Source organism: Penicillium chrysogenum (assembly GCF_028827035.1).
Source record: "Penicillium chrysogenum strain IBT 35668 chromosome Unknown utg000001l_segment0_segment0, whole genome shotgun sequence".
Taxonomy (NCBI): Eukaryota; Fungi; Ascomycota; class Eurotiomycetes; order Eurotiales; family Aspergillaceae; genus Penicillium; species Penicillium chrysogenum.
This window is the reverse complement of record NW_026622749.1, coordinates 1,145,933-1,168,359: the sequence shown is the minus strand read 5'-3', so window position 1 is coordinate 1,168,359 and position 22,427 is coordinate 1,145,933. Positions and strand designations below refer to the sequence as shown.

General features: G+C 47.9%; 9 protein-coding genes across 9 annotated transcripts; 3 read left to right on the top strand and 6 right to left on the bottom strand.

Moving 5' to 3' along the window:
* Nucleotides 1-477: 477 nt before the first annotated feature.
* Nucleotides 478-1,106, top strand: N7489_000469 (uncharacterized protein; the record flags this gene model as incomplete). Its single annotated transcript, XM_056706224.1, has 2 exons — nucleotides 478-711; nucleotides 762-1,106. The coding sequence occupies 2 exons, from the start codon at nucleotides 478-480 to the stop codon at nucleotides 1,104-1,106; spliced, it is 579 nt and encodes a 192-aa protein (XP_056570526.1).
* Nucleotides 1,107-3,292: 2,186 nt separating this feature from the next.
* Nucleotides 3,293-4,997, top strand: N7489_000468 (trehalose-6-phosphate synthase; the record flags this gene model as incomplete). The annotated part of the gene is made up of 5 exons (XM_056706223.1): nucleotides 3,293-3,575; nucleotides 3,628-3,997; nucleotides 4,054-4,424; nucleotides 4,486-4,828; nucleotides 4,946-4,997. 5 exons carry the CDS (start codon nucleotides 3,293-3,295, stop codon nucleotides 4,995-4,997), a joined length of 1,419 nt encoding a protein of 472 aa, XP_056570525.1.
* A 981-nt stretch (nucleotides 4,998-5,978) lies between these two features.
* On the bottom strand, nucleotides 5,979-6,304 carry N7489_000467 (uncharacterized protein; the record flags this gene model as incomplete). The annotated part of the gene is made up of 2 exons (XM_056706222.1): nucleotides 5,979-6,199; nucleotides 6,277-6,304. 2 exons carry the CDS (start codon nucleotides 6,302-6,304, stop codon nucleotides 5,979-5,981), a joined length of 249 nt encoding a protein of 82 aa, XP_056570524.1.
* Nucleotides 6,305-7,226: 922 nt separating this feature from the next.
* pld2 (putative phospholipase D (PLD)) lies at nucleotides 7,227-10,877 on the bottom strand (the record flags this gene model as incomplete). Its single annotated transcript, XM_056706221.1, has 7 exons — nucleotides 7,227-7,913; nucleotides 7,966-9,123; nucleotides 9,191-10,029; nucleotides 10,083-10,226; nucleotides 10,287-10,348; nucleotides 10,446-10,648; nucleotides 10,701-10,877. 7 exons carry the CDS (start codon nucleotides 10,875-10,877, stop codon nucleotides 7,227-7,229), a joined length of 3,270 nt encoding a protein of 1,089 aa, XP_056570523.1.
* A 569-nt stretch (nucleotides 10,878-11,446) lies between these two features.
* On the top strand, nucleotides 11,447-12,546 carry N7489_000465 (bZIP transcription factor; the record flags this gene model as incomplete). Its single annotated transcript, XM_056706220.1, has 2 exons — nucleotides 11,447-11,461; nucleotides 11,569-12,546. The coding sequence occupies 2 exons, from the start codon at nucleotides 11,447-11,449 to the stop codon at nucleotides 12,544-12,546; spliced, it is 993 nt and encodes a 330-aa protein (XP_056570522.1).
* Nucleotides 12,547-13,071: 525 nt separating this feature from the next.
* Nucleotides 13,072-15,709, bottom strand: N7489_000464 (FAD-dependent oxidoreductase; the record flags this gene model as incomplete). The annotated part of the gene is made up of 3 exons (XM_056706219.1): nucleotides 13,072-14,595; nucleotides 14,656-15,352; nucleotides 15,408-15,709. 3 exons carry the CDS (start codon nucleotides 15,707-15,709, stop codon nucleotides 13,072-13,074), a joined length of 2,523 nt encoding a protein of 840 aa, XP_056570521.1.
* Nucleotides 15,710-16,677: 968 nt separating this feature from the next.
* N7489_000463 (uncharacterized protein) lies at nucleotides 16,678-17,079 on the bottom strand (the record flags this gene model as incomplete). Its single annotated transcript, XM_056706218.1, has 1 exon — nucleotides 16,678-17,079. The coding sequence occupies one exon, from the start codon at nucleotides 17,077-17,079 to the stop codon at nucleotides 16,678-16,680; it is 402 nt and encodes a 133-aa protein (XP_056570520.1).
* An 826-nt stretch (nucleotides 17,080-17,905) lies between these two features.
* On the bottom strand, nucleotides 17,906-19,147 carry N7489_000462 (putative MFS transporter; the record flags this gene model as incomplete). Its single annotated transcript, XM_056706217.1, has 3 exons — nucleotides 17,906-18,778; nucleotides 18,844-19,021; nucleotides 19,077-19,147. 3 exons carry the CDS (start codon nucleotides 19,145-19,147, stop codon nucleotides 17,906-17,908), a joined length of 1,122 nt encoding a protein of 373 aa, XP_056570519.1.
* An 867-nt stretch (nucleotides 19,148-20,014) lies between these two features.
* On the bottom strand, nucleotides 20,015-22,282 carry N7489_000461 (Zn(II)2Cys6 transcription factor; the record flags this gene model as incomplete). Its single annotated transcript, XM_056706216.1, has 3 exons — nucleotides 20,015-20,074; nucleotides 20,142-20,910; nucleotides 20,964-22,282. 3 exons carry the CDS (start codon nucleotides 22,280-22,282, stop codon nucleotides 20,015-20,017), a joined length of 2,148 nt encoding a protein of 715 aa, XP_056570518.1.
* Between the last annotated feature and the right edge of the window lie 145 nt (nucleotides 22,283-22,427).

The following is a 22,427-nucleotide window of genomic DNA, read 5'->3' as shown; positions in this document are numbered from 1 at the left end:
ACATCATTGGTCGGTACACCTTAGTAATTTACGGATGTAACCTTGGGAGGCCGCCCGGTATATGATGGAAGGCATAGCTCATCTAAGGCTGTCCTGTCTCCTGAAACTGGTATTGTTGAGTTCTAGAGCAACGTTTCCCCAGTATTGATGACCCGTCATCATGACGATTATCAATAGCCTCAATCTGACTGGTGCATTTGTTTGAGTGATCTGAATACCTGCAATGAAAGATACCGAATTCTGGAGTTTCCAAGTTTTTGCAGCATAATTCGGTCATAGTCATGTCGTAAGTTGGACTGATATCAGGAAATTTGTGTCATTCCGTTGGCTATAAGAGAGCCCTTAAAGCATCTGGTATAATTGAGTTTTGTGATATATATCGTTATGTCCTTGCTTTTACGTGGCCTCAGAGTAACTAGTACCAACCGCCTCGCACTACCTATTTCAAGACGCACGTTCGCGATATCTTCTATTACCATGGCACCCACCATCAGCGATGCGATTAAGAAGGACCACCGAGAGATAGAGTCGTATTACGACAACATCATCAAGACCTCAGATGAGACCGAGCAGACAAAATGGCAAAACCAGTTTACATGGGAACTGGCACGGCACTCTATTGGGGAGGAGCTGGTCGTCTACCCGGCCTTTGAGAAGTACGTGCCCAACGGCGTGGAACTAGCCAACAAAGATCGCCAAGAGCATCAATCGGTCGGTACCCATACCCATTATCTTAGGAACGTGGTTAACATGTACTCAAGGTCAAAGAGCAACTGAAGAAATTCCAGAATATGACGCCTTCGGATTCTGAATTCATTCCTACCATCAAGGCTCTGATGCAAGATCTGTCTCAGCATATTAAGGAAGAAGAGACGAATGACTTGCCTGCGCTGGAAGGCGTCCTCTCGCAAGAGGAGAGTGAGAAGTACTCGACGTCCTTTGGAAGGACCAAGATGTTCGTTCCATCCCGTTCTCATCCCAGCGCCCCAGACAAGCCACCGTATGAGACGGCTGTTGGCCTTTTGGCAGCGCCAATTGACCATCTTGCCGACCTCTTCCGCAAGTGGCCTCACACCTCGGGGATGCCCAATCCGTCTTCTAAATGAAGCTGGACGAGGAGTATCAGTTTCTTGCACTCGCTATAGTGGGCTCTTATAGTTTGTGCTCTCCCAATATGCGTTAGTGATTCTATGTGATCTATCAATCTTGAATGAACGTCTACTTTGTTATGTCCAAACTTTGAACGCGCAATCATGATAGCTATGTGACGGAATTTTATAGTTATGAAAACGAACCCAGATTCACGAAGCCATTGTCTCTGTTCGGAGATTGAGGGTACTTATTACCTACGTACCATATTTCCTGTGCCAGGTAGTACAAAGCTATGGTATGGTAAGGTTGATGTATTAGAGTACCTAGTTAAAGCAACCTAGGTAGCGGATTATGTAGAAATGGAATGTTCGGATATTTTTAGGATTGGCGTCCTGCTATTACACACGAAACCAGCAACGGAAGGAGAGCGTTCCGACGATAACAGTCCAAAGGAAGATATAAAATCGAATTATTCTGACTTGACGAGAATGAGACAGTGTTGCGACTAAAATTGATTAGTGGGCCTCTTGCACGGTGGAGTCCGAAGAGAGTCCGGAGACCACACCCCTCCTCACTTGCCCATAAAATTCCAAGGTTTCGTGTACGGATTCAACAGAAGGCTATCCCCATTACAGGCCCAGTCGTGGTCGCTGACTATTCTGACTATTTCTATACAATGTCGGATTCTTATGGCCAAGGCTCTCTGCGCTATTTCTTTTTCCACGGGAATCACGGAGATGCCCCCCTTCCCCACCACATGACCATCGAGGCCAACGTTGTTGTCTTGACTGGACAGGCCGAAGTGTAGGCTATTCTTGCCCTTTTGATTTCGAGTGTTTTCTAATGAAGAAGTTTATTCGGTCAAAACTTCAATAAGGGACCATCATGTTACGAATTTCAGGATGGGATCTGCAGAAACGCGGATGGTCAAGTTGAGGGTCCTCTGCCAGCAAAGTCTTTCGTGGAAAAGATCATGAAAAACGTTTCAGTGCCGTCGCTCATCGTGGCAGAAGTTCCAAAGTAGGTGCTCTTGCCTATTTGCGGATCAATTGTGGCTAACGAGTAGGCATCAAATGGGGATCGATTTGGAAGCCAAGGACCCATTCTTTTACGTGTAAGCCCCCCGTTATCGTTATACCCAAAATCATTTCTGACTATGGTTGGTTTGTAAAGTGCGGTTCTAGTCCTTGGAAGAAGTGATCTTCGTCCTTGCACTGCTAGCGATAGAGAATATCTCTCTGTGATGATGCAGACATTTGTCCCTCGACTTGTACGGTCGATGGCCCCTATGTCCAGCGAATACTTACCAGGTGATGCTCGTAATTTGTGCGTTGATATTGCAAACCGCATAGAAAAAATTGCAGATGATCCTGACTATCACACTTTCATTGCGATGTATCGGGGTCGTTATGTCCAGAAGCCATTGCCACAAAGAGCAGTGGTAGAGTTATGCCTACTTCATGTCCTGAAGATGCCGTTTGAGTTAAGTACCGCAATCAGTAGCTCACTGATTCGCTATTGATGCTGGTCACATAGTATGATCGTATCCTTGTGAAGAACTCGTCGTGTCTTTGATATCTTGGTTTGCCGCTCTTCTCTAACATGTTGTCTGGTACTGAATTGATAGCTCAAAAAAAGGACAATAGAATTCCTACTGCGTTCGTGTTTCTTTTTTCCCCTTAGACCCCTAGATCCTAGCGGCTCATGAGCATACAAATTCGCGCCCAATCGATAAGCAAATCTGGTAGTGTGAGCAAAAAAGAAACAGCAGGGCCAAACCATCACGACGGATCATGACTATAGTGAATATTCAAAGCCTCGACGTACGATGGGATACCGGCTATATAGATGATGATAGATTTAGTAGTGAGCCATACATTTAGTATCAAGCTTAACCTCCACCCTATGATATAAGAACCCGGTATATTGACACTTAAACCCATCTAGGTAAAGATCTAACAGTCAGCATGACCAGGTTGTGAATCATTTTGAATCATTGAATTGTTTTCTGAAATGATGCCCAGGTGTGTTTTGAACTTGATTTGTGTCCATGACATATGCCAAGCTTTCCCATGCTGGCTTCTAAATCAGGCTTGAACACTGCTTATCGCACGGAATATAAGTTTACGTAGGCATCCAGAAAACAGACAGTATCATTCAACCTATGCTATTATTCAATTTCGATCAAGAGTGAAAAACAATGGCGCCCGATGCCCAGCCCCAGAAGCTCATAATTGCCTCAAACCGCCTTCCACTTTCCGTCAAGCGCAAGGACGGCACCTACGAGGCGATTCCATCCAGCGGAGGCTTGGTGACCGCCTTAAAGGGGCTGAAATATTCCGACTACCTGTGGCTAGGCTGGCCCGGAGTGGAAATCGATGAACGGGATAGAGGAAGTGTTGATAAAGCCCTAGCCAAAGAAAATGCCGCCGCAGTATACCTAGATGAGGATTTGGCCCAGAGCCATTACAATGGATTCTCCAGTACGTGACCTTTATCTCCGTCCTGTTTATATCGCTGACCGAATATACTTAGATGGCGTTTTATGGCCCACACTACATTATCAATCGGAAGTTTCGTTTAACAACGAGACCTGGGAAGCGTACCAACGTGTTAACAAGATCTTCGCCGATCGAATCAGTGAAGAGGCGGCGGATGGTGACCTGATATGGGTGCATGACTACCACCTACTCTTGCTACCGGGTTTACTCCGTGAGCGTCTTCATGCGCAAAACAAAACGTGTCCTATAGGATACTTCCTTCACACGCCCTTCCCGGCAGATGATTTCTGGAGGGGCCTTCCTTTTCAGAAACAGATGCTTGATGGTGTCCTTGGTAGCGACCTTGTTGGCTTCCATACCGATGAGTATAAGGCGAACTTCGCTAGCGCTTGTGGAATTCATCTGTAAGACCCCGAGAGTACCTAGGTAGCGTTTTGATGACCACTAACTCAATTATCAGTGGTGCGGAAGTTGAAGGCGGGAAAATCCACTACAACGGTCGTATTATCAGCATCGATAAATACGTCGTGGGGATCGAATACCAGAGATTCGCTAACACAATCGATCATCCCGAGGTCCAGGCCAGAATCCAAGAGCTTGAGACTCAACACAAGGACAAAACGATCATTATTGGCGTGGACCGCATGGACTATACGAAGGGACTGCCTGAAAAGTTAGAGGGCTTCCGAGTCTTCCTCGAACAACACCCTGAATGGAGGGAAAAGGTTGTGTTAATCCAGATCGCAATTCCAAGTCGGGAAGATGTCAAGAAGTATCAGGATCTAGAGGGAGAGGTGAGCAAGCTCGTGGGCCAAATTACCGGCAAATATGGTAAGCTCAGAAATTGATAACTGAGATCTCCGTTGCATCTCATGCTAACAAATATAACCAGCTACTCCCAACTGGACACCGTTGCTCTACATCCACCGCTCAGTTTCTTTTGCGGAGCTTACCGCTCTATACTCCGTGTCTGATGTCTGTCTTCTCACTTCACGCCGGGATGGGATGAACCTTGTTGCTTCCGAGTACGTCGCTTGCCAAGAGGCCCGACACGGTGTATTGGTGCTCTCGGAGTTTACTGGCGCAGCAGCCTTCATGCAACAGGGCAGTCTGTTGTTCAACCCTTCTAATGCAAATGGCCTCTCCGATGCACTTTACGATGCTCTCACAATGGAGAAGGAAGACAGGAAGAAAATGCATGAAGAGTTGCGGAGCTTTGTCACCACCAACACCAGGTTAGTTGTTTCCTTTCCTTTCCTTTTTAAACGCTCCCATCTTCCCCAGTCCCTCGTCTTCTACGAGAGGCCCTTCAGTTCTGGTAATGAGTGAAGCTAACAACCGTTTCCCTTCAGTTCGAAATGGACCGAGACATTCGTCGGGGAACTGAAGAAATTGCAGAAATAGACATATAGAGTAGTTCCAATGCTCTTTGGACATGGTACCTGGCGCGGTCGGCCCATTGCATTGCTTCATTGGTATATTCGGCTTTCACAACACAGGCAAGTTAACTATAGACTTATGAGCACTCTGACGAGAATGGGGGTAGTATGTCGCAATCAGTGGAATAGAATGAATGTCCTGTGTTGATAGGACTCCAGTTGCCTTTTACGTTGAGATCCACTCAATAAATTATGCGGTCGATTCACAAATGTACTATCCACCTAGATAAAGTAGTCAAGTCGAGAGAGTTGGGTTACGGAAGAGTTGATAGAGGTAGACGTGAAAGTGCTCACGTCCAACATAAACCCTTCCAAAATAGGAAGGTGGCCACTACATGCCTTTTTCTCTATAGTTGAGTCACAGCAGGAAATATGCAAGGAGAAAAGATCTTTGAGGCAATGATCCATTCCTATCAACTACCATGACCGAATTAACTAGAAAATAAAGCCCAATCCACCCAAACCACCAACCAGACAAGAAACCAGAGGAACCCGCACCACTTTGGAAAGAGAAACACAATCAACCGATTTAGAAGTATGTAATGAAATCCCCCGAATGTAGTTGAAGGAACAGAAAGCAAGTCCTTTCTAAGAAACCGTTGTCACCCGGATGTCCACGAAGATTCGAAAGAGCAGAACAAATCGAAATCGACAGTCGTGAAGATCATGCAAGACCATCGAAGAGATGAACCGTTCCCATCGAAGAAAGAATGAACTGGACAGACAGACTAAAGAGTCTTCACAAAAGCAAAAGCAAAGCGGAGAGGTCATGTTTCGAGGGATTGATATTTTTGAAAAGTTGAAAGTGTTCTCAAGAGTCCGCGGCGAAGATAGATCAGGGAATTATGCGTTTCAAGATCAGCCATGGCGACCAAAGACCTAGGTCAAGCCATGGTGACTAGTGGAGTGTTGGAATTGGGCGCAACTCGTGTAGGACATTTAGTAGTCAGCGGCTATCCACGAAGACATTGTCAGTATATCGGTCGTTATTGGAGAGTAGGTAGTACTCACGGTTCATGACGACACAGCCGCCACCGGGGGACTTCATGAGGACGCAGCCACCGCCGGGAGAGCGCTTCATGATGTTGCACTCGGCGCCGGGAGTGCGGGTGACCACGCAGCCGTTGGGGATGGGAGACTTCATGACGACACAGCCACCGCCGGGGGCTATCAGAGAAGACATGTTAGTATATGGTAGAGAAGAGATGGTGAAGCAGTGTATGTTTTGGAGGCGAGTTACTCACATTGCTTCTGGACCTGAGCGCGAGACATTTCGAAGATTGAGAAGAGCTTAAAAAGCGGAAGCTTAGAAAGATTGAAAGATTGTTTTGGATGATCGAAATGTGAGCTGGTGGTGGAGAAATTAATTGAAACTGGGTGTACAAGCTGATATTTATAGTCGTCGAGGGAGTATTCTTCGGACTATCAATATGATGGAGATCCCGCCTTGGGGAATGGAAGCCAATGCAAATGTCACATTGAACTGCCCACTTGATTGCATTGACATTGACGAAGGCGTAGAATCAACTCAGAATGCATGGGTTGGGATTGCGGTGGAGGCCCATTGCGGAGTCGTTTGATATTGTTCTCGAGGCCATGAATGTAGACGTCGTTGCCTCTAGCTTTCTGCTCTTTGTTTTGGCATGCAGTCAGTGCATGCAACGAGAGACGTTGATATTGGTCGCATCACATATCCTCCGAGGGGTGTCTTTCATGAAGGAACGCCACAGACATGTTCGAGGGGCATTTTCCTAGGCAGGTGTCAGTTAGTACATTCACAAGTCTTTCATAGGGACAAGAACAATATTAAGCCGGGGGTCTCGAAAGTACCCAACAGTTCGGAGTATGTTTGATTTCGTCCAATGGGAAGGGCATCGCGAACAAAGGAAGTTTAGGTTGACCAATCGCCACAATCACATTGCGCCTACGATTGTTCTTGAAGAACAATATCATCAATACTATCCCGGGCTTGGCATAACCCCAAGTTTTCAGATGTGTTGGGCTACACGTCGAGTATCGTTTTCACTCGGGGGCATGAAAGAAAGCAATGCTTCCCGAACACCATCGCTACCAAAAAGAAAGAAGTCAGACTTCGCTTGAGTTCAACAATTTAGCTAATAAGAATGCTCGAATTCAAGACGAAAATGGGATGAGCGATAATAATAGTCCCAACTTGGCAAATGCAATCTCCCACTTAGGTATAGATTGGCTCGGTCAAGTCATTCAGAGTCAATCCTTCCTTGGCGATATCTTCCTCGATCAAGAACATCAAAGGCATCTCAACCAGAGTACCCTTCACTTGACTAAGCAGTTCTTTGACCTGCTTGGCCCCCTCTGCACCAGGCGCAAAGTCATCGCGCACAACATGACCCCATCGGAATCGCGCTGGACGTACAGATCCTTCCATACCCTCAGCACCCTTCTCAGTCGTGTGGAAATAGTACTCATAAAATTCTTTGTATTCAGCCCAGTTGCGGACTGAGTCGTCCGGAACCGCGTGGAAGACCTTCCGGAAGACCTCGGTGTTTGTGTGCGCCCGCGAGTTCCAAAGACTCTGCACAGTGTCGGAAAGCGGATCAGCGACGACTTTGCTCTCAGGGCAGTCAAAGTCAAACTGGTTGGGGACTCCCACGGGCTCAAAGTTTGCATCCGGGCGTTGATAGTCTTGCGGTGGCAAAAGACCCAGGTGCTTCCGGAACAACTGGCGACGGAGAGACGAAGCGAAGCGACTGGCAGTCCATGGCTTACCATTCATGGTGGATGCCACAGGCGTGAAGTCTTCGATAATGACCGCGATCTCAGAGTCATGGTCACCCAATTGAGAACGGTCGTTCAGATTTGCGGATCCACAAACAACTACACGATCGTCGGCGATCATCACCTAATGCTTTTGTTAGAAGTCGAATCATCATCCAAGTTGGCGGGTAACGAACCTTTGAATGAACATAAAGCTCTTCGCTCACAAACGCATCAATTTCGGCATCGGGGTGGCCATCCCACGGCACTTTCCGAATATCCTCTCCGCCGAGCATATAGCACTCGCTCACGCTGTTCCACCGGCTCGAGGAAGCATGGCTGCCTTGTACCTGGTGTGCAGCCTGCTGATACTTCTGGAACGGCGCGGTAGTATCGAAAGCACTGCGAGTGGTGCTCGGTGCGTATCCACCAGGGCCTGCTGTGTTCAGATCATACTGTCTGCGGGCATCCTCGTAGTTCACGCCACTCTGCTGCTCGGCTGCAGCCATCATGCTGCCGTTGTTAATCCGATCGTAATTGCGAAGGTTGTAGAAACGGATATATTCCATGGGGTTAAATCCTTCCTTGGCAATCATCTCCATGATACTGTGACCTCCGCGGTTGATGGAGTTGTACTGGAACTCCATAATCGCACGTGTTCCCAGAGTCTCATCGTCTCGCAAATCACCGGCAAAGCAGGGAACGGATGGAATGACCACGATGATCTTATATTTCTGACCGGCACGGGCAGCACGTAAAATCCTCTCCACAATTGTGGCACCAATCTGGTTTTTCACTGGACGCTGCGAATCACCGGTCGCAGTGATAAAGAACTGGTTTTCGATGTAGACGAAATGCTCACTGTTTCGGATGATGGCGCAATACGCGTCGGCAATTGAATGCTCTAGCTGGCTCCCGTTGCTCCATTTCGCACAGCTGCGCACAATCTGGCATGACATATTCCCTCGGCCTTGCGAGGAGGTAGGACGGCCGTATGTGGTTAGTCGATCCTGGTATTGGTGGATCTGTCCAGCGAGCTGACCACGAAGGGAATTACCATATTGGTTTATGTCCTCTCGGAAGCGACGGGGCACCAAAGAACCTCGTTCGCGATCACCTTCGTGCTGGTAGTCATCAATTCCACGGGTGTTGGAGTGGGATGCTTCCTGGCCTGGTGGGGGGTGGGAAATAGGGCTTCTGCTCCTGTTGTTGACCCGGTTGATATGGTTGATACGAGGTGCTGGTAGTGGATTGCGCTGGTGGGGGTCCAGGCGGAGGAGGAGGGAATGAATTCCCAGTGTAGCTATACTGGCTCGTATCATGACTCGGGGAATGAGAGGATTGAGATTGATGACCTAGAGGACTTTGGCTTGGCGGTGGGGGATAGGTCGAAGCGCTAGTACTGTTGTAGGGCTGATATACCCCGGCAGATTGTTGATGCTGAGGCTGAGACTGCGACTGCGGCTGCGACTGCGACTGAGACTGCGACTCTGGATGCGAACTCGACGTCTGACCTGGTGGCGGCGGGTAGGTAGGCGACGTGACTCCACTAGGCTTCTGCTGCCAGGATGGCGCAGGTGCCTGACTCTGTGGGCTTGCCTGCCCCGAGGGGTACAAGTTGGGCTGTGGAGAACCAGCCTGTTGGTGGCCAGTCAAGGAAATGGGCCTTCCATGGAGGGCCAGTCTCGCGTACCTAGAGTCACTGCGGACCTTGTATTTCGAATCATAGATGAAGTTCCATCGCTCCACAAAGTGACGCCGCAAGTCTTCCACGGCTGCACCGTGCAGGCTCACAGATATATCAGACCATCCCATCCGAGACATGGTCTTTCTGTCCAGTTGGTTATTCTCCCAGTGGACAACATCTTGGAAATCAAGGACGCGAGAATTGTTGTAGTCCTGGCCAGGGAACAAGGTCTGGCTGACATCCGAGGGATGTAAATCCGAGAGCTCATGTTGGTTTGTGTCCCAGCGGCCGAAGCACATGTCCAAACCACCCATAAATGCAACCCGACCATCGATCAAGCAAAGCTTCTCGTGATGAGCCCAATACAAAATGACATCATCGTTCATTCCGTATAGCCCCTTCAGCGTGTCCTTTGACATCTTACTCAAACTTGCCGAGTCGAGTGACATGTTCTGGAAGGACGATGTGATGGAAGCTGCCAGCTCTTGGCGGTCAGGCAGGTGGTCGGGGTGACGGAAGACCGCGATATTGGGGTGCAAATCTTCTAGGGCATGTTTTGTGTGAGATGAGGACACTGTAGGGACTTTTAGCTGAGTTATTTTCTATGTTCAAGGATCATAGACATACGAGTGAGCGCCTGCGTAACCTCCTTATAAACGATGACATTGACGCGCACGCCCCGCTGGGCTGCAGCTTGCAGCATACGGTCCAATCGGTACTGTTCATTCTTCGCCGGCGGCCTTCTCAAATAAAGTTCGGGAGATAACCACCCTACGTCAAGTTAGCCGCATCCATGGATGCAAGGAAAATCCGGGGAAGATCCAAACTTACAGTCTAGAATCCAAATGGACTCCCGGGCGTTTTCCAGAGCTCGCGACACAGCCCAGAAATAGCTGCATCCGTCCACATACCACTTGGCATCATTATGTTCCCGGGGGAGGAGCAAAGCTACCAAATCGATGCTCTGTGTTGGGTTTGCTGGGTCCATACTCGGCATACGCCTGTGGGTCGATGGTGGTACCGAGTTTCTGCGCAAATTCGGAACCAATCTCGGTCACAGTACCTTGAAGTTTCCCCAATAAACCGGACAGTTTGTCTTCCTTTGGAGGTTTCCCCTGATAGTTAGGGGTTTGCTGCTGTCCTGTACTTTGGCTCTGCTGATATTGCGGCTCGGTCTGGGTTGGGTAACTCGGCTGTAGAGAACCGGTTAGTGAATGTGGAAGCTGATGGAGGGGTGAAGCGTACGCCTTGATAACCACTTGGGTTGTATGTCTGGTTAGCCTGGCCATGTGAGGATCCATGGCTCTTGTAGGTGTCGCGGAGCTTCTTGAATGTATCTCCTAGACCGCGGGATCCATCTCCGGACCCACGTTCCGAGCCCTGGTAGTAGCCACCATAGGCCAGATCATCCTGCTTCGACATTCTGATCAAGTTTAGAGATAAAATAGAACGAAGAACGTTCAAGACGAAGGAAAGTCAGGAAAAGCAGGAAATAAGGGTGCCTGCAGAGCGGGGTCTGTTTTTAAATCCGATGAAGGCCCCGCTGCCCAGCCACGATGGGAACGTGGTGAATGTGGCGGTGTACTTATTCTGTACTCCATAAGCTGACATCCATGGGTGATTATCTTTCCAAATTGGGATATTCCTAGGATATTCTTGGATTTAGGCAATAGAATAGGTGAGACAGTGTTGAATGTATACTGTAGTACAGTACTGACCTAAGCTAATAAAGGACAGGTAAAGATGTATTCACACCACCTTTTTTTACTTGCAGACCACGAGATATTTAATGGTAAGTAAGCGAAAAGAGATCAGGAGATCATACATTCATGAAAATAATGAAAAATCCGAATGTAGAATATACTAATGAGCCAAGTTCAAACATGAGGCCAAGTAACTTCTCGCGGGAATGCGGGCTTGGCATTCCAATACTTAGCGGTCTCACTGAGTCGTGGCCAAACTACTGGACCTTCATACCCTCGAATTGTACAATGCCCACATCACAAGTAAGAAGATCTCTTGGGCGACCCCGAAAACCAGTTGAAGATGCAAAATCCGTGAGGCCCCTTTCCGCAGGTAAAAATAAAAAAATCACTCAGTCTCACCGCCACAGATACGACGCGCCCAAGTCCGCGAAGCGCAACAGGCGTACCGATCTCGTCAGCAGTCTCAACTCACTTCACTGAAAGCTCGCGTAGAGCAACTGGAAGATGTACTTAATCAGCTAAGCCAGACGATGCATGCATTCGACAATCAAGTGATCCGGGACGGGTCGCAGTGGTCCCAGCCTCAACTTTTCCGGACTGTACAGTTGCTCCGGGATGATATAGTGTCGCATTTCAAGCGGGCCGATATTCCCTTTCAAGGGTCCCAAAAGAACCAACCTTCAGAACCATCCCAGGTTGTCAATGAGCAACCCCACGCGCAGGTCGCGTCCGAGGTATCAATCGGCAGGTTAAAAGATCACACTTCGAAGTCTGACTTCTGGAAACTGTTTTTGGGCTCGTCTGCTGGCATGATTCCGTCGACTAATACCCAGAACCTGGATAACCAATCGAACGATTTGGTTCACATCCCTGTGACACCATTTATTGCTGAAACACACACCATCCAATATGCGACCACACCCTTCACCCAACGGCTTTTCCGCGCTTGTGCTCAAAGTGGCCATCAGTTTCTGTCAAATCCGTCATACAAAGATGAAGATATGTGGGAGTTTGGACTACTCCTACAAAGAATGCCACGAGCCGAAATCCTAGACTATTTCGGACGTGTCATTACCATGGAACCTTGTCAGCCTGTCATCGATGCTCGATTCCCATATATCAGTTTTGGTGGTGCAGGAACACACTTACTACCTTCCGGTGACGCTGTTCCGGATAGCTTCGCCCTCTTCCGAATGACAAATGGCGTGTCTCATGTCCCTGCTGACGAAGACTGGTTTGATGTGCATGATGTCGAGAGATACCTGTTCAATCAAGGCATCGGTGTGGGCGAGTTTCCTTCGTCTCCCCTTACAATATCTTATCCGTCTAGTCCAGGCGGGCTATCGCACTTTCGGACCCCCAAGGCGAATTACCAGGCAGTATGATGATGGTCATCGACGAGTATAAATTGATCAACAGTACGCCCACTCTATTGTTTACTATTATTCACTGCGTCAAGTAGAACCATCAAAGCTAACCTAGCCAGAACTGAGCCGGCTCCCAGTGGCTCTGGGCTGTGTGGCTGGCTTTCGCCGGTCTGATGTCGAGAGGGTAGTATCGCACAATATGAGGTGGATCTCAGTTGGGGTTACTAGCTCTCCAGGATAGCCTTCAGGGCTCGTGTGCAGTTATGCCTTTCAAACCTGCGATCTAATACCCTGTTTTCCTTCACATACTACGGCAGTCTCCAACCGCCAGTGCACCATGCGGTATTTTCCATATTAAAGGTTGACCTTCCATACCGCCAATTTCCTACCCCTGGTACAAGTTCTTGAATAGTTCCTACAATATCATCATTCTAACTTCTATGGGGAATTTATACAGTATCCCAATTACTACAATGTGACCTTCCTTCCTTGATCATGTGGTTTTCAACACCAAAATCGCACCATAAATGACTCTAGGCTGAGCTAGAGACCCGGACCATGCCGAAGGAAAGATGTCCGACTCATAACCTCCTCCCGCCAATACCACACAGCTGCCACAGTCGCACCCGGTCCGATTACCACGGAACCCGTAATCAAACCGGTTAGTGCCATCTGCCAGGAAACGTTACAAACACCAAGGCGGTACAGGTCCCACACGCTAGCGAGGCACCACAGGAGAGTTGCCGCTGCAACAAGCAAGAAGTCGTTTTGGAAGAACACGAAGACGCCGTCTGCAAGTGTTGACACCTGTGCGAAGGCATCGGATGGAATAAACGCCTTAGTGATAAAGTCTGTGCCCAGAGCAGCCCAGCTCAGCAGCATGGCCACGTGGAAGCAAGCAGATACACAACCAGCGACAGCATAGAGGGTTTGCAGGTGTGGGATGTCACGGTTATAGTTGCTCTCCGCTGCACTATCAGCCTTGGCCGGTGTGTCCGAACCGATCAATGTGATGATACGAGAGAATATCTGAGTCAAGATAACCACATATACCGGAGCGGGCTGCCACAGTACAATGAAGACCTGTCGCGTGTTTAGGGCATCAGCCAATGGGAAGAACAGCATGATTGTAGGTACGACGAATCCCAATACCAGTGCGGGCAGTATGGCTCGGGCGGTGGATTGAGGAAGTGTGCGGGTACTTGGGGAGAAGTATTGTATCCCAGAGGAAATATAAGTGCTCGATGCGAAATAGAGCGGTGCGATCAGCCCAATACCTCGCAACTGATACAGAACCGCCCATAGACTCGGAGTGGCAAGAAGGGTCCATTTGTTCCTTGGTCGGAACCCTTCCACCGTCCATATAGCGATGATTGGCATCATCGAAGCTAAGAAGTACAGAACTTGCAATGGCTGCTCCGGTGTAGAAAAGTTGGAGACCGCTGGCAGGAATATTGTTACCAATATTTTCAAGATGAGGTCAACGGGTCCGAGACCTGTGTACACCTGGCGAAGGGGAGCTTCAACTCCTCCTGGGAGCAGAACCGAGTGGTTCTGAATTGCCTGGCGGACCAACCCCATTGTTCCATTCTCCCTCATTGCTGTGGAGAGCTGGCGATAGCCTAGCCAGGCTAAGAGGAAGTACGCAGCGTACAACAAGATTGTTACCACGCCCCGAGAAGACGGTACTCTGAAGCGCTCGTCAAAATATGCAATTTCTCGAGGCCTATGTGGCAATGGAAGCATGTCCAAGGACACTGCGGGAGAATACGTGTCGATCCATTTGCTGAGAACAACGGATTTTGGGAAGCGCGGTAATACGTATCTTGCCATGAACTTCATGAAGGGCGTTTCCAGGCAGTCCAGACGTTGCCTAGCATGGGATGCTTTGACCAATCCCCACGCACGTTTTTCACGCTGCTGTTGAACGTTCTCAAAGACTTTGGTAATATCTGCAGACGACAGCGTCCCGGACTGGCAGTTTCTGAGGGCAGCAACGAGATGATTTGTCAGGGATGCGGCGGTCTCCATTGCATTATTTCCTCCCTGGCCTGTCAAAGGCTCAAACTATTGGAAGAAATATTGGTAAGTCTTCGCATGCTCTTGTTCTCGGGTAAGTAGTCTCACTTTGTGACTGGCGTCGCCAATAGTCATAGTTCTCTGGAAATGCCATCTTTTATAGACGTATTCTGGCAGACTGCTGTATGCCGAGGCGATCTTGCTCTTATACAGAGCGGAAAATTGAAGCGTGGGGGTGATCTGGTCATCCAAATGTTCCATTGCAAATGTCTCCTCTTCCTCCTTGGTGAACCGAGGGATATCTGCACCATAGTACGTCTTTCCCATATTACGCACGAGAAACCAGTAGGTGAGGTCTCCGGGTCCACTGGGGACAAGATACGAGTAATGCTCATTGAACACCGAGTTCATCGTGCCTTTCTCGATCCCTTTGACGCCTTTGGAAATGCCGAAGATGCATGCGTAGGTTGCAGGCAGTGCTTTCACAAGAGTTAGCCAGTACTTCCCAAGTGCTTCGGGTTTGATTTTCATACCAGATTCCTCTGTGGGATCAATACAGGCGGGATCTACCTTTTCGGCCGCTTTCCACATCTCTTGACGCACTTTGGAATGGATCCCATCTGCTCCGACTACGATATTTCCGATGTAGGTCTGACCAGTCGTTGTGGTAACCGTGACACTCGAAGTACCATTCTCGATACTCTGGACCCGCTCAGAGGTGATCACTTTGGACTTATCCTGGATCTTTTCATAGAGGACTTCTATCAACATTCGTCGGTCGAGGAAAACGACAGGGTAACCATGTCTTACGTGCCGTCAGTTGATCCTGTTGTTTCGATAATGATGGAAATGCTACAAACCTTCCGATTGAAGTCTCGTTAAAGTTATCGAATGTCCAGAATGGTTGTCCTTGGGAATCTCGGAAATGGAATTTATCGACTGGATATTCCGCCATCTTCAGAACTGACTCATAACAACCCAGCTGGTCCAGAATGCGAAAGCCGTTTGGCAAAACGCCGAAACTAGCCCCGACCTGAGGTGCAATGCTGCCGTACGCTTCAAGGACGACGAAATCGATGCCATTTCTCTCTAGCATCAAGGCTAGAGTGAGTCCAGCAATGCCGCCACCCACGATGACAACTTTAAATTGTTTTTGGTCCATGATACTGTGTCAAATACGGATTTGACTGTGAGAGAATTGGAAGAGAAAAACAAAAGAAAAGAAACCAAAGATGCATCCATATTGCGGGCCTCAATTTATATATGTATAGGTTAATTGTTGCCGGACCATTTACATCTCCTGAACACACAGAAGCTGTTGTCCAACATTTACCTACGAAGTTCGGGGGTAAAACATGCCGTGATGAGTGATCAACCTGTCAAGCGGAGGAAATGTTTGAAGGATCAGTAATCGGACCAATAGGAGCCCTTCGGAACTAATTCGGTCCACGGAAAGATCCACTATTTGGGCTATTCTGTGATTCTATTGGATGCATACATAAACCATCTATGTTTCAATATACAACAGGCATAGAAAGAACTCAGAAAGTGGCCTATATTGTATCACTAGACTGCATAAAAATCAATTATTAATATTAACGGAGTGTGCTGGATCAAAGACCGCTCTACTTTCCATACATCACTTGGTGTTTTGTGGCAGTAAGAGCTCTTAATATATGGAGCGATGTATATTGCAGACCACTATAGTTGAACCCCACATGTGAAAGGGGTATCGTGGACGGCTTTAAAAAGCCTGGACAGATTGCCAACAGGCCTAGATAATCTCTGACATTGTAGTGCCAAGGTATATGTAGGTATATCTGCAGGTTGCACACAGTCCCTACGTTATATAGAGTGCATTATGTGTTGGAGGGTTAATACCAACAATGCCAACTAGCAGCCTTCAGCCTTCACACGCCAAGCAATTAGTGTATATTAATCCTGACACTATTACTCCGTACTAAAATAGGTAGATCTCCTGGTGGTTCCACTCGCTTGATAGAGTGAGCACGGTCGAACATTCTGCCGTTTCGGTTTTCAATATTACTTTAACTTGGAAAAAGACAGAAGAAAGTCAATTCATTGTTCGCTATCTAGTAATAGGAAGTAAAAGTGAGTGCATTTTCACCTTTACCAAAAGATTTCCTTCTGACCTCTCACTGGATACTGTCGATAGAACGGACAGCTATCCAAGAAACTCTCCGTCGCCCAACAGTACTTTCGCGGGGGAGCTTTCAGTATGCCGCGCGAGATAGCCTGATGCAGGTAGATAGGGCGCTTCAACATCCATACCTGGAGAATCTTGTAACTGTAAGATTGCTTTCCGCCTGTGTTGGATTCCAGCTCATTGTGTGATATACACACCACATACTCAATAAACTGTAGCGGAGCGGTGGTGTAGAACCAGATGCGACGAACAGTGGCTGGCAGTGGATAGCTGCGATATACATTGGTTTTCCTGCCACGCGCACTTTCTAGCGCATCTTCAGGTGATATGCTCATGAAAACATCCGTGGTTGACTTTTTCTCCATGGTGCGAAGAGTTAATGAACTTGGTAGTCGTTGATTAATCCTGTAATGGGATTGGGCTTCTTATATGCACAAGTAATAAGCGGTGATCAGCGTTCAACTGTTCCTCTTTTATGTGGTCTTTGTTCCATGCTAGCTCGTATGTGTAAAGGCTTTGTGTTGTAAGACATTTTCTAGGATGCCTTTGAAACAGAAAGGCTAACACACCTGTGTCTTGAAGATAGTAAAACCTGTGTGAAGACTGAAAGTCTCAATGGGCCAGTTTGGATCATTTCTGGCGTGCCAAAATACTTAAAAGCATTGTAATAGCCAACCACCCATGTACTTTTCAGATAACCAAAACATTTGATCCAGGCTTTTTTACTATGACAAAATCCATGTCTTCTACTCGTACAATATTTGTGCAAGATGGCCTACCTATCTTTGAGCACAATACCTCTTCTACCAGAGATGCATGGTGGGTGTCAGTGCCATTTCGAGCCCACGATATTGGACTCTCCGATAAGGACTTGATAAATACTGTGATCCAACGTCTTCATAGCGGATTATTTGAAATTACCAAGGGTATTGCTATGCACCATCAGCGGAAATTTTATGTGTCGTTTCCGGTGGATCTAAGCCTTCCCATGAACGGTTGGGCTGCCTTTGCTATCAAATACGCAGAGCGCTATAGGGAAGATATCATTGCTGGGTGTGTTTCTGTCGACTTAGAATATCTTTTTGGTCTAGAGCTATTTGGTAGCCTTTGATGCACCTTTTCGTCAGTTACGTGGAAAGGCCATTTCTTGGAAAGTTGGTTTCGTCAATTCCGCATACCCATGTTGATATCTCACAAGCTATACTTGAACATAGGGCTCCTTTCCTCCATCTCTTGAAGCTGGTCCTCAGTATACTTTTCCTCAATTTCAGACACAGTCATGAGAGCTTTCTTTTTGTTTGCACTCCAGAGACAAAATTCCAAGGATAAACAAGCCATAATTCCAGCAGCAGCGAACCCAAGTGAAGTCCCGTAACCAGTGGGGTATCGGGGCTTCTCTTCAGCTCTGTAAATATAGCTCCCGATGATTCCACCCACATTACCCACGCAAATTAGATAACCAATGGCCACGGCGCGCTTGTGAGGATTCGGGATGTTGCAAACATTCCAAGCATTGACGCCGGGGAGAATGGGATACATTCCGAAGCAAGCGAGACAAATCCCAAAGTAGCACAGTGCTATGTTATTCTCGATGTCGGCGGCCTTGGAAAATAATATTCCGAACGCTACTATAAGTGAGCACTGCGGCGCCAGGATGAAGGGCATTCTCCACGAGAAGCGATCCGCGAACACGGAAAAGCCGTAAGCTGACGCAGCGCCGACGGCGTATGGGGGGATGGTCAGAAGTTGGGCGTTGGCTGACTTGTAGCCCATGGTTTTGATGATCTCGGGCATACTGAACTTGAGTGCGTAGTTGGGAACAGCATTGGACCAGGTGGCAAGTATAAGAAGATATATCTTCCAGTCCAAAAGGACGCTGAGGATTATCTCCTTGTCGAATCCTTTGTGACGACCACTGTGATTATTGGAGGCTAATTGACGCACTTCGAGATATCGAACCTCATCTGAAGTCAGCCAGCCTGGAGACAAGGATGGCGAGTCCAGAAGGAGGAAATAACAAGCGACGGCCATGGCAATGGTTGCGAGACCTTCTATAATAAAGATCTGACATGGATGTTAGAAAATAAAGACTTAACAGATCTTAACAGATGAGAAAAGAAAGAACTGACCCAGCGCCATCCTTCGTAGCCTCCTATGCCATCCATTTTGGCGAGCCCGAATGCCAGCAGACCCGAGAAAGCACCGCCAGAAGCGGCAGATGTATACAAAATAGCAATGCGGGTCTGTGTCTCGTTTGGGAGATACCATTTCGAAATCACAAGTACGGCACCTGGAAGAAAGCCAGCTCTGGAAAATTGTCAGTATAGGGGGAACACCGTTAGATATGATTCGGAGGATTTACTCGAAAAGTCCCAGCAGGAAGCGGATCACCACTAGACCGGCAAAGTTTTGAACAAACCCCGTACAAAGCATGATCACACCCCAGCAAAAGATCAGAAATCCCAAATATTGTGACGGTTTCTTGAACCGGTTCAAGATTATATTGCTCGGCACCTCTTCAACTACGTTAGTGGATATCCATAGGCTTCACATAAAGGTTGCGTACCGGCAAGGACATAAGGTATGAAAAAGATGGATAAGGCAATGTTGTATTGCACACCGTCCATGTGTAGGCTTGGAAGAAGGCCCTCGATCTTGGCATTTCCTGTTGGGAGTAAGAAAATGTCTTGCATGGGGCTTCTGGGAGGACATACCAATGTTTGTCTTATCGATGTACGCGACCAAGTACAAGAGAGCAAGCATTGGAACAAGCCTCACCTAGAATTGAAACTCAGTCATCGTTTTTGGGGTCAATAGGGAGAGATCGAGAGGAATGCATACGTCAACCTAGATGCACTTTGTCAGTAAAGCTCATTATACCGCTTACCACTGCACTCTCACCTTCCTAAGGACTTTCTTTTTCGCTTCATCTGGAAAGTTCGACAAGAACTCCGCATCGTCAGCAGATATTCCCTGGCCTGATTGATGCTCCAGGTGCACCACTGCAGCGTCTTTGTCGGCCATGATGGAGCTAGTTGGTGTCTGGAATAAAAGATATATCGAAATAGTGATTTGAGATCATCTTATAAAGTACGTGTTGTGGTCCATGGCAACCCCACGAGGTAGATATAGAAAAGCCACTTCGAGAGCGAAGCAAACTGGGGTGCGTTAGCAGTCTTGGCAACCCCGGACTACCCCCGGAATCTTGCCGTCCGGAGTCATCTTTTCCGCGAAGTCCGATAACATTGAGTTCTGAGTCCAAAAAGTGGAGTATCTCCTAACAAGTTCCCACCGTCTGTCTTATGGAACTGCGGGGAAGGTCGGGGAAACCGAATTTGGATCAGGAAATGGGAAGATGGCCTTCGAAGAAGGTTAAGGTTAGCTATTACTACAAGGGCATTGCCAATTGGTCCAGGGATACACATACCGATGAGTCAAGAGTCTGCCAGTCACTGAACAGAAAACTGTCCAGCATGTTCGGCATCAGCTCTTCCTGAACACCCACCGTAGATCCGAACATATCCGGATCCTGCAAGAATGGAAACCCAATCTCTGTGTTGGCGTTGGTCTCGCCACCAGGGCGACCACTTTGTTGTGGATGAGGCGTATTTCCCCTCAAGATTCGACATCTTTGTGCCTCTGATCTCAATTCGTCAAGTATGATACTGTATCGTTGGTTTTGTGATAGACCAGTAGATGCTCGCTTGATATGACCGTGGCATTTCTCTGCTAGATCAAAGATTTTGCCTAGAGACTGGGTATCTATCTCAGTAGGTCTTGTGGTTCGTTGAATTTCCCAAACGTAGACCACTGCCAATGCACAGAAGATGACATAGTGCGTCCACCAGAAGGAATGAAGTAACGTATTATCCCCCGCCATTCTGTTGACGAGCTCTAAACTGGCCTTGGTGGCAGAGATGCATTCGGTGACATTCTCAGACCCTCCTTCAGTCAAAAGGAAGGGCCGATTGGTGTGAATGAGGGCGTGCGAATACGCAAGCTGCAAAGCGATAGCCTGACGGCGGAAACTAGGAATCAATGTCGATGGTTTCACAGTACCTAAGTGTGGTGGCAGGCTGGCATGCCATTCATGTAATTCGCGGCTAGATCGATGGGCAGCTGCCAGGCGATCTTGGTTGGACAGGTCGCTGACTGAGTATACTTCTTGTGACACCTTTCCAATTATTCGGGCAATTCTACAAATGTGTTAGTAGAGCTAATATTGTCGTAGTTGGCAGGCGGTATGTACTTTGCATGAAATATGAGAGCATCAATGTAACAATCTGCTGGTTCATCCGGGGTGGAAGGTCCCTGTGGGGTCATGTCTTCATCATTGACATTATCTGGGAAGTTCTGATCAATGTCATCATCTTGGTAAAGTCGAGGCCGACCAAATACAATACTGAGATACTTGTCAATTATGTATGCCGCCCAAAATGTGCGCTTATAGCACTCCGAAGTGATATAATTCTGTCGCTTGCTCGTGAAAGGAAAGTCTCGCTTTTGATCGCGTCTCCTGTGCATACCCAAGGAGAGCGTGATATGGAATGCGTTCCCGAATGTATACCAGCCTTTGTTCATACGAGCAGTCTGAAGAAGATAAAGGACCTGGATGAGGCGCGCCTGTGCTGACTCTAGGCGAGGGAACCCCATCTCCATTTCGGTCAATCTCATACCAGCACAGAACAAATGATCGCTTCGTTGTAGAACAAGTGACTCATCCTCCGTGGACATTTCCCCGTGTACTTTCTCAAGGCGCAGAGTCGCGATAGCCATGATTGTAAGGAGAATCGCAGTCCTGGAATTACCAAGGGACTGAGCCATCGGCCTTTGTAATTGTCGATCCTTCAAGAACAGCTCCATCCAGCCTTCAACAGTTTGTCGGTGGAACATACGGTAAGTCACAACACACGTTTCAAAATAGAACTCCTGTAGCTTTCTCGCTGTCGAGGCATCTGGGATAAAGGCGTCTGATGTGCTGTTGTCGACATGAAACGGGCGGTCTCCGGCCGAAGTGAGAAGTTGGTTTCGCTCCGTATCGCTTGAATCATATGATGTAGACTCATCCTTTTGGGTCAACAACTTTTTCCACGCTCGGTGTAAAAAGTTCAACCCCGAGGTAGGGTCAAAATATTGACCCTCGATTTCGATTTCGGGCGAGGCGCGCGAATGCGCTTGCGAAGTCGAGATACCGTGAGCAACAGGTCCTGGTTGGTGCCAGATAGAATGGTCATTTGAATCACCACTTCGTGTTCTGTCTTGGGGTTCATTGAGTACGGTTGAAGGTGGTGGAGTTGGAGGTCGCCCTCGGCCATATTTGGTGTCATAAGCGCAATTGAGCTTCCTCTTGGCACAATTGCTGCATGGGATTATGCCATCGCATCGTATCTTCTTTCTCTTGCAGGTGTCACAGGCCCTGCTAATCTTCGGGTCTTTCCGACGGTTTTCCTCGTCGGCGTCTGCATTGGTAGACAAAGGACGCTTGCCCGAAAGGGATCTGGAAGACTGAGACACTGTTGGAGATGACTGCGGAGGAGGTACAGGGGCCATGATTGCTTGTGTTTGCATAATGTGAAACGAGGTGAACGGAAATGTCGGGTTCGGGTACCAGGAAGGTGGATGCGGGGATAGGGATACTGTGGAGAGAGTAGCCGAGAATCCGAGAATCCGAGTCCACCGACTGTCATAGCTCGACCTTCCTTCATCTAGAATA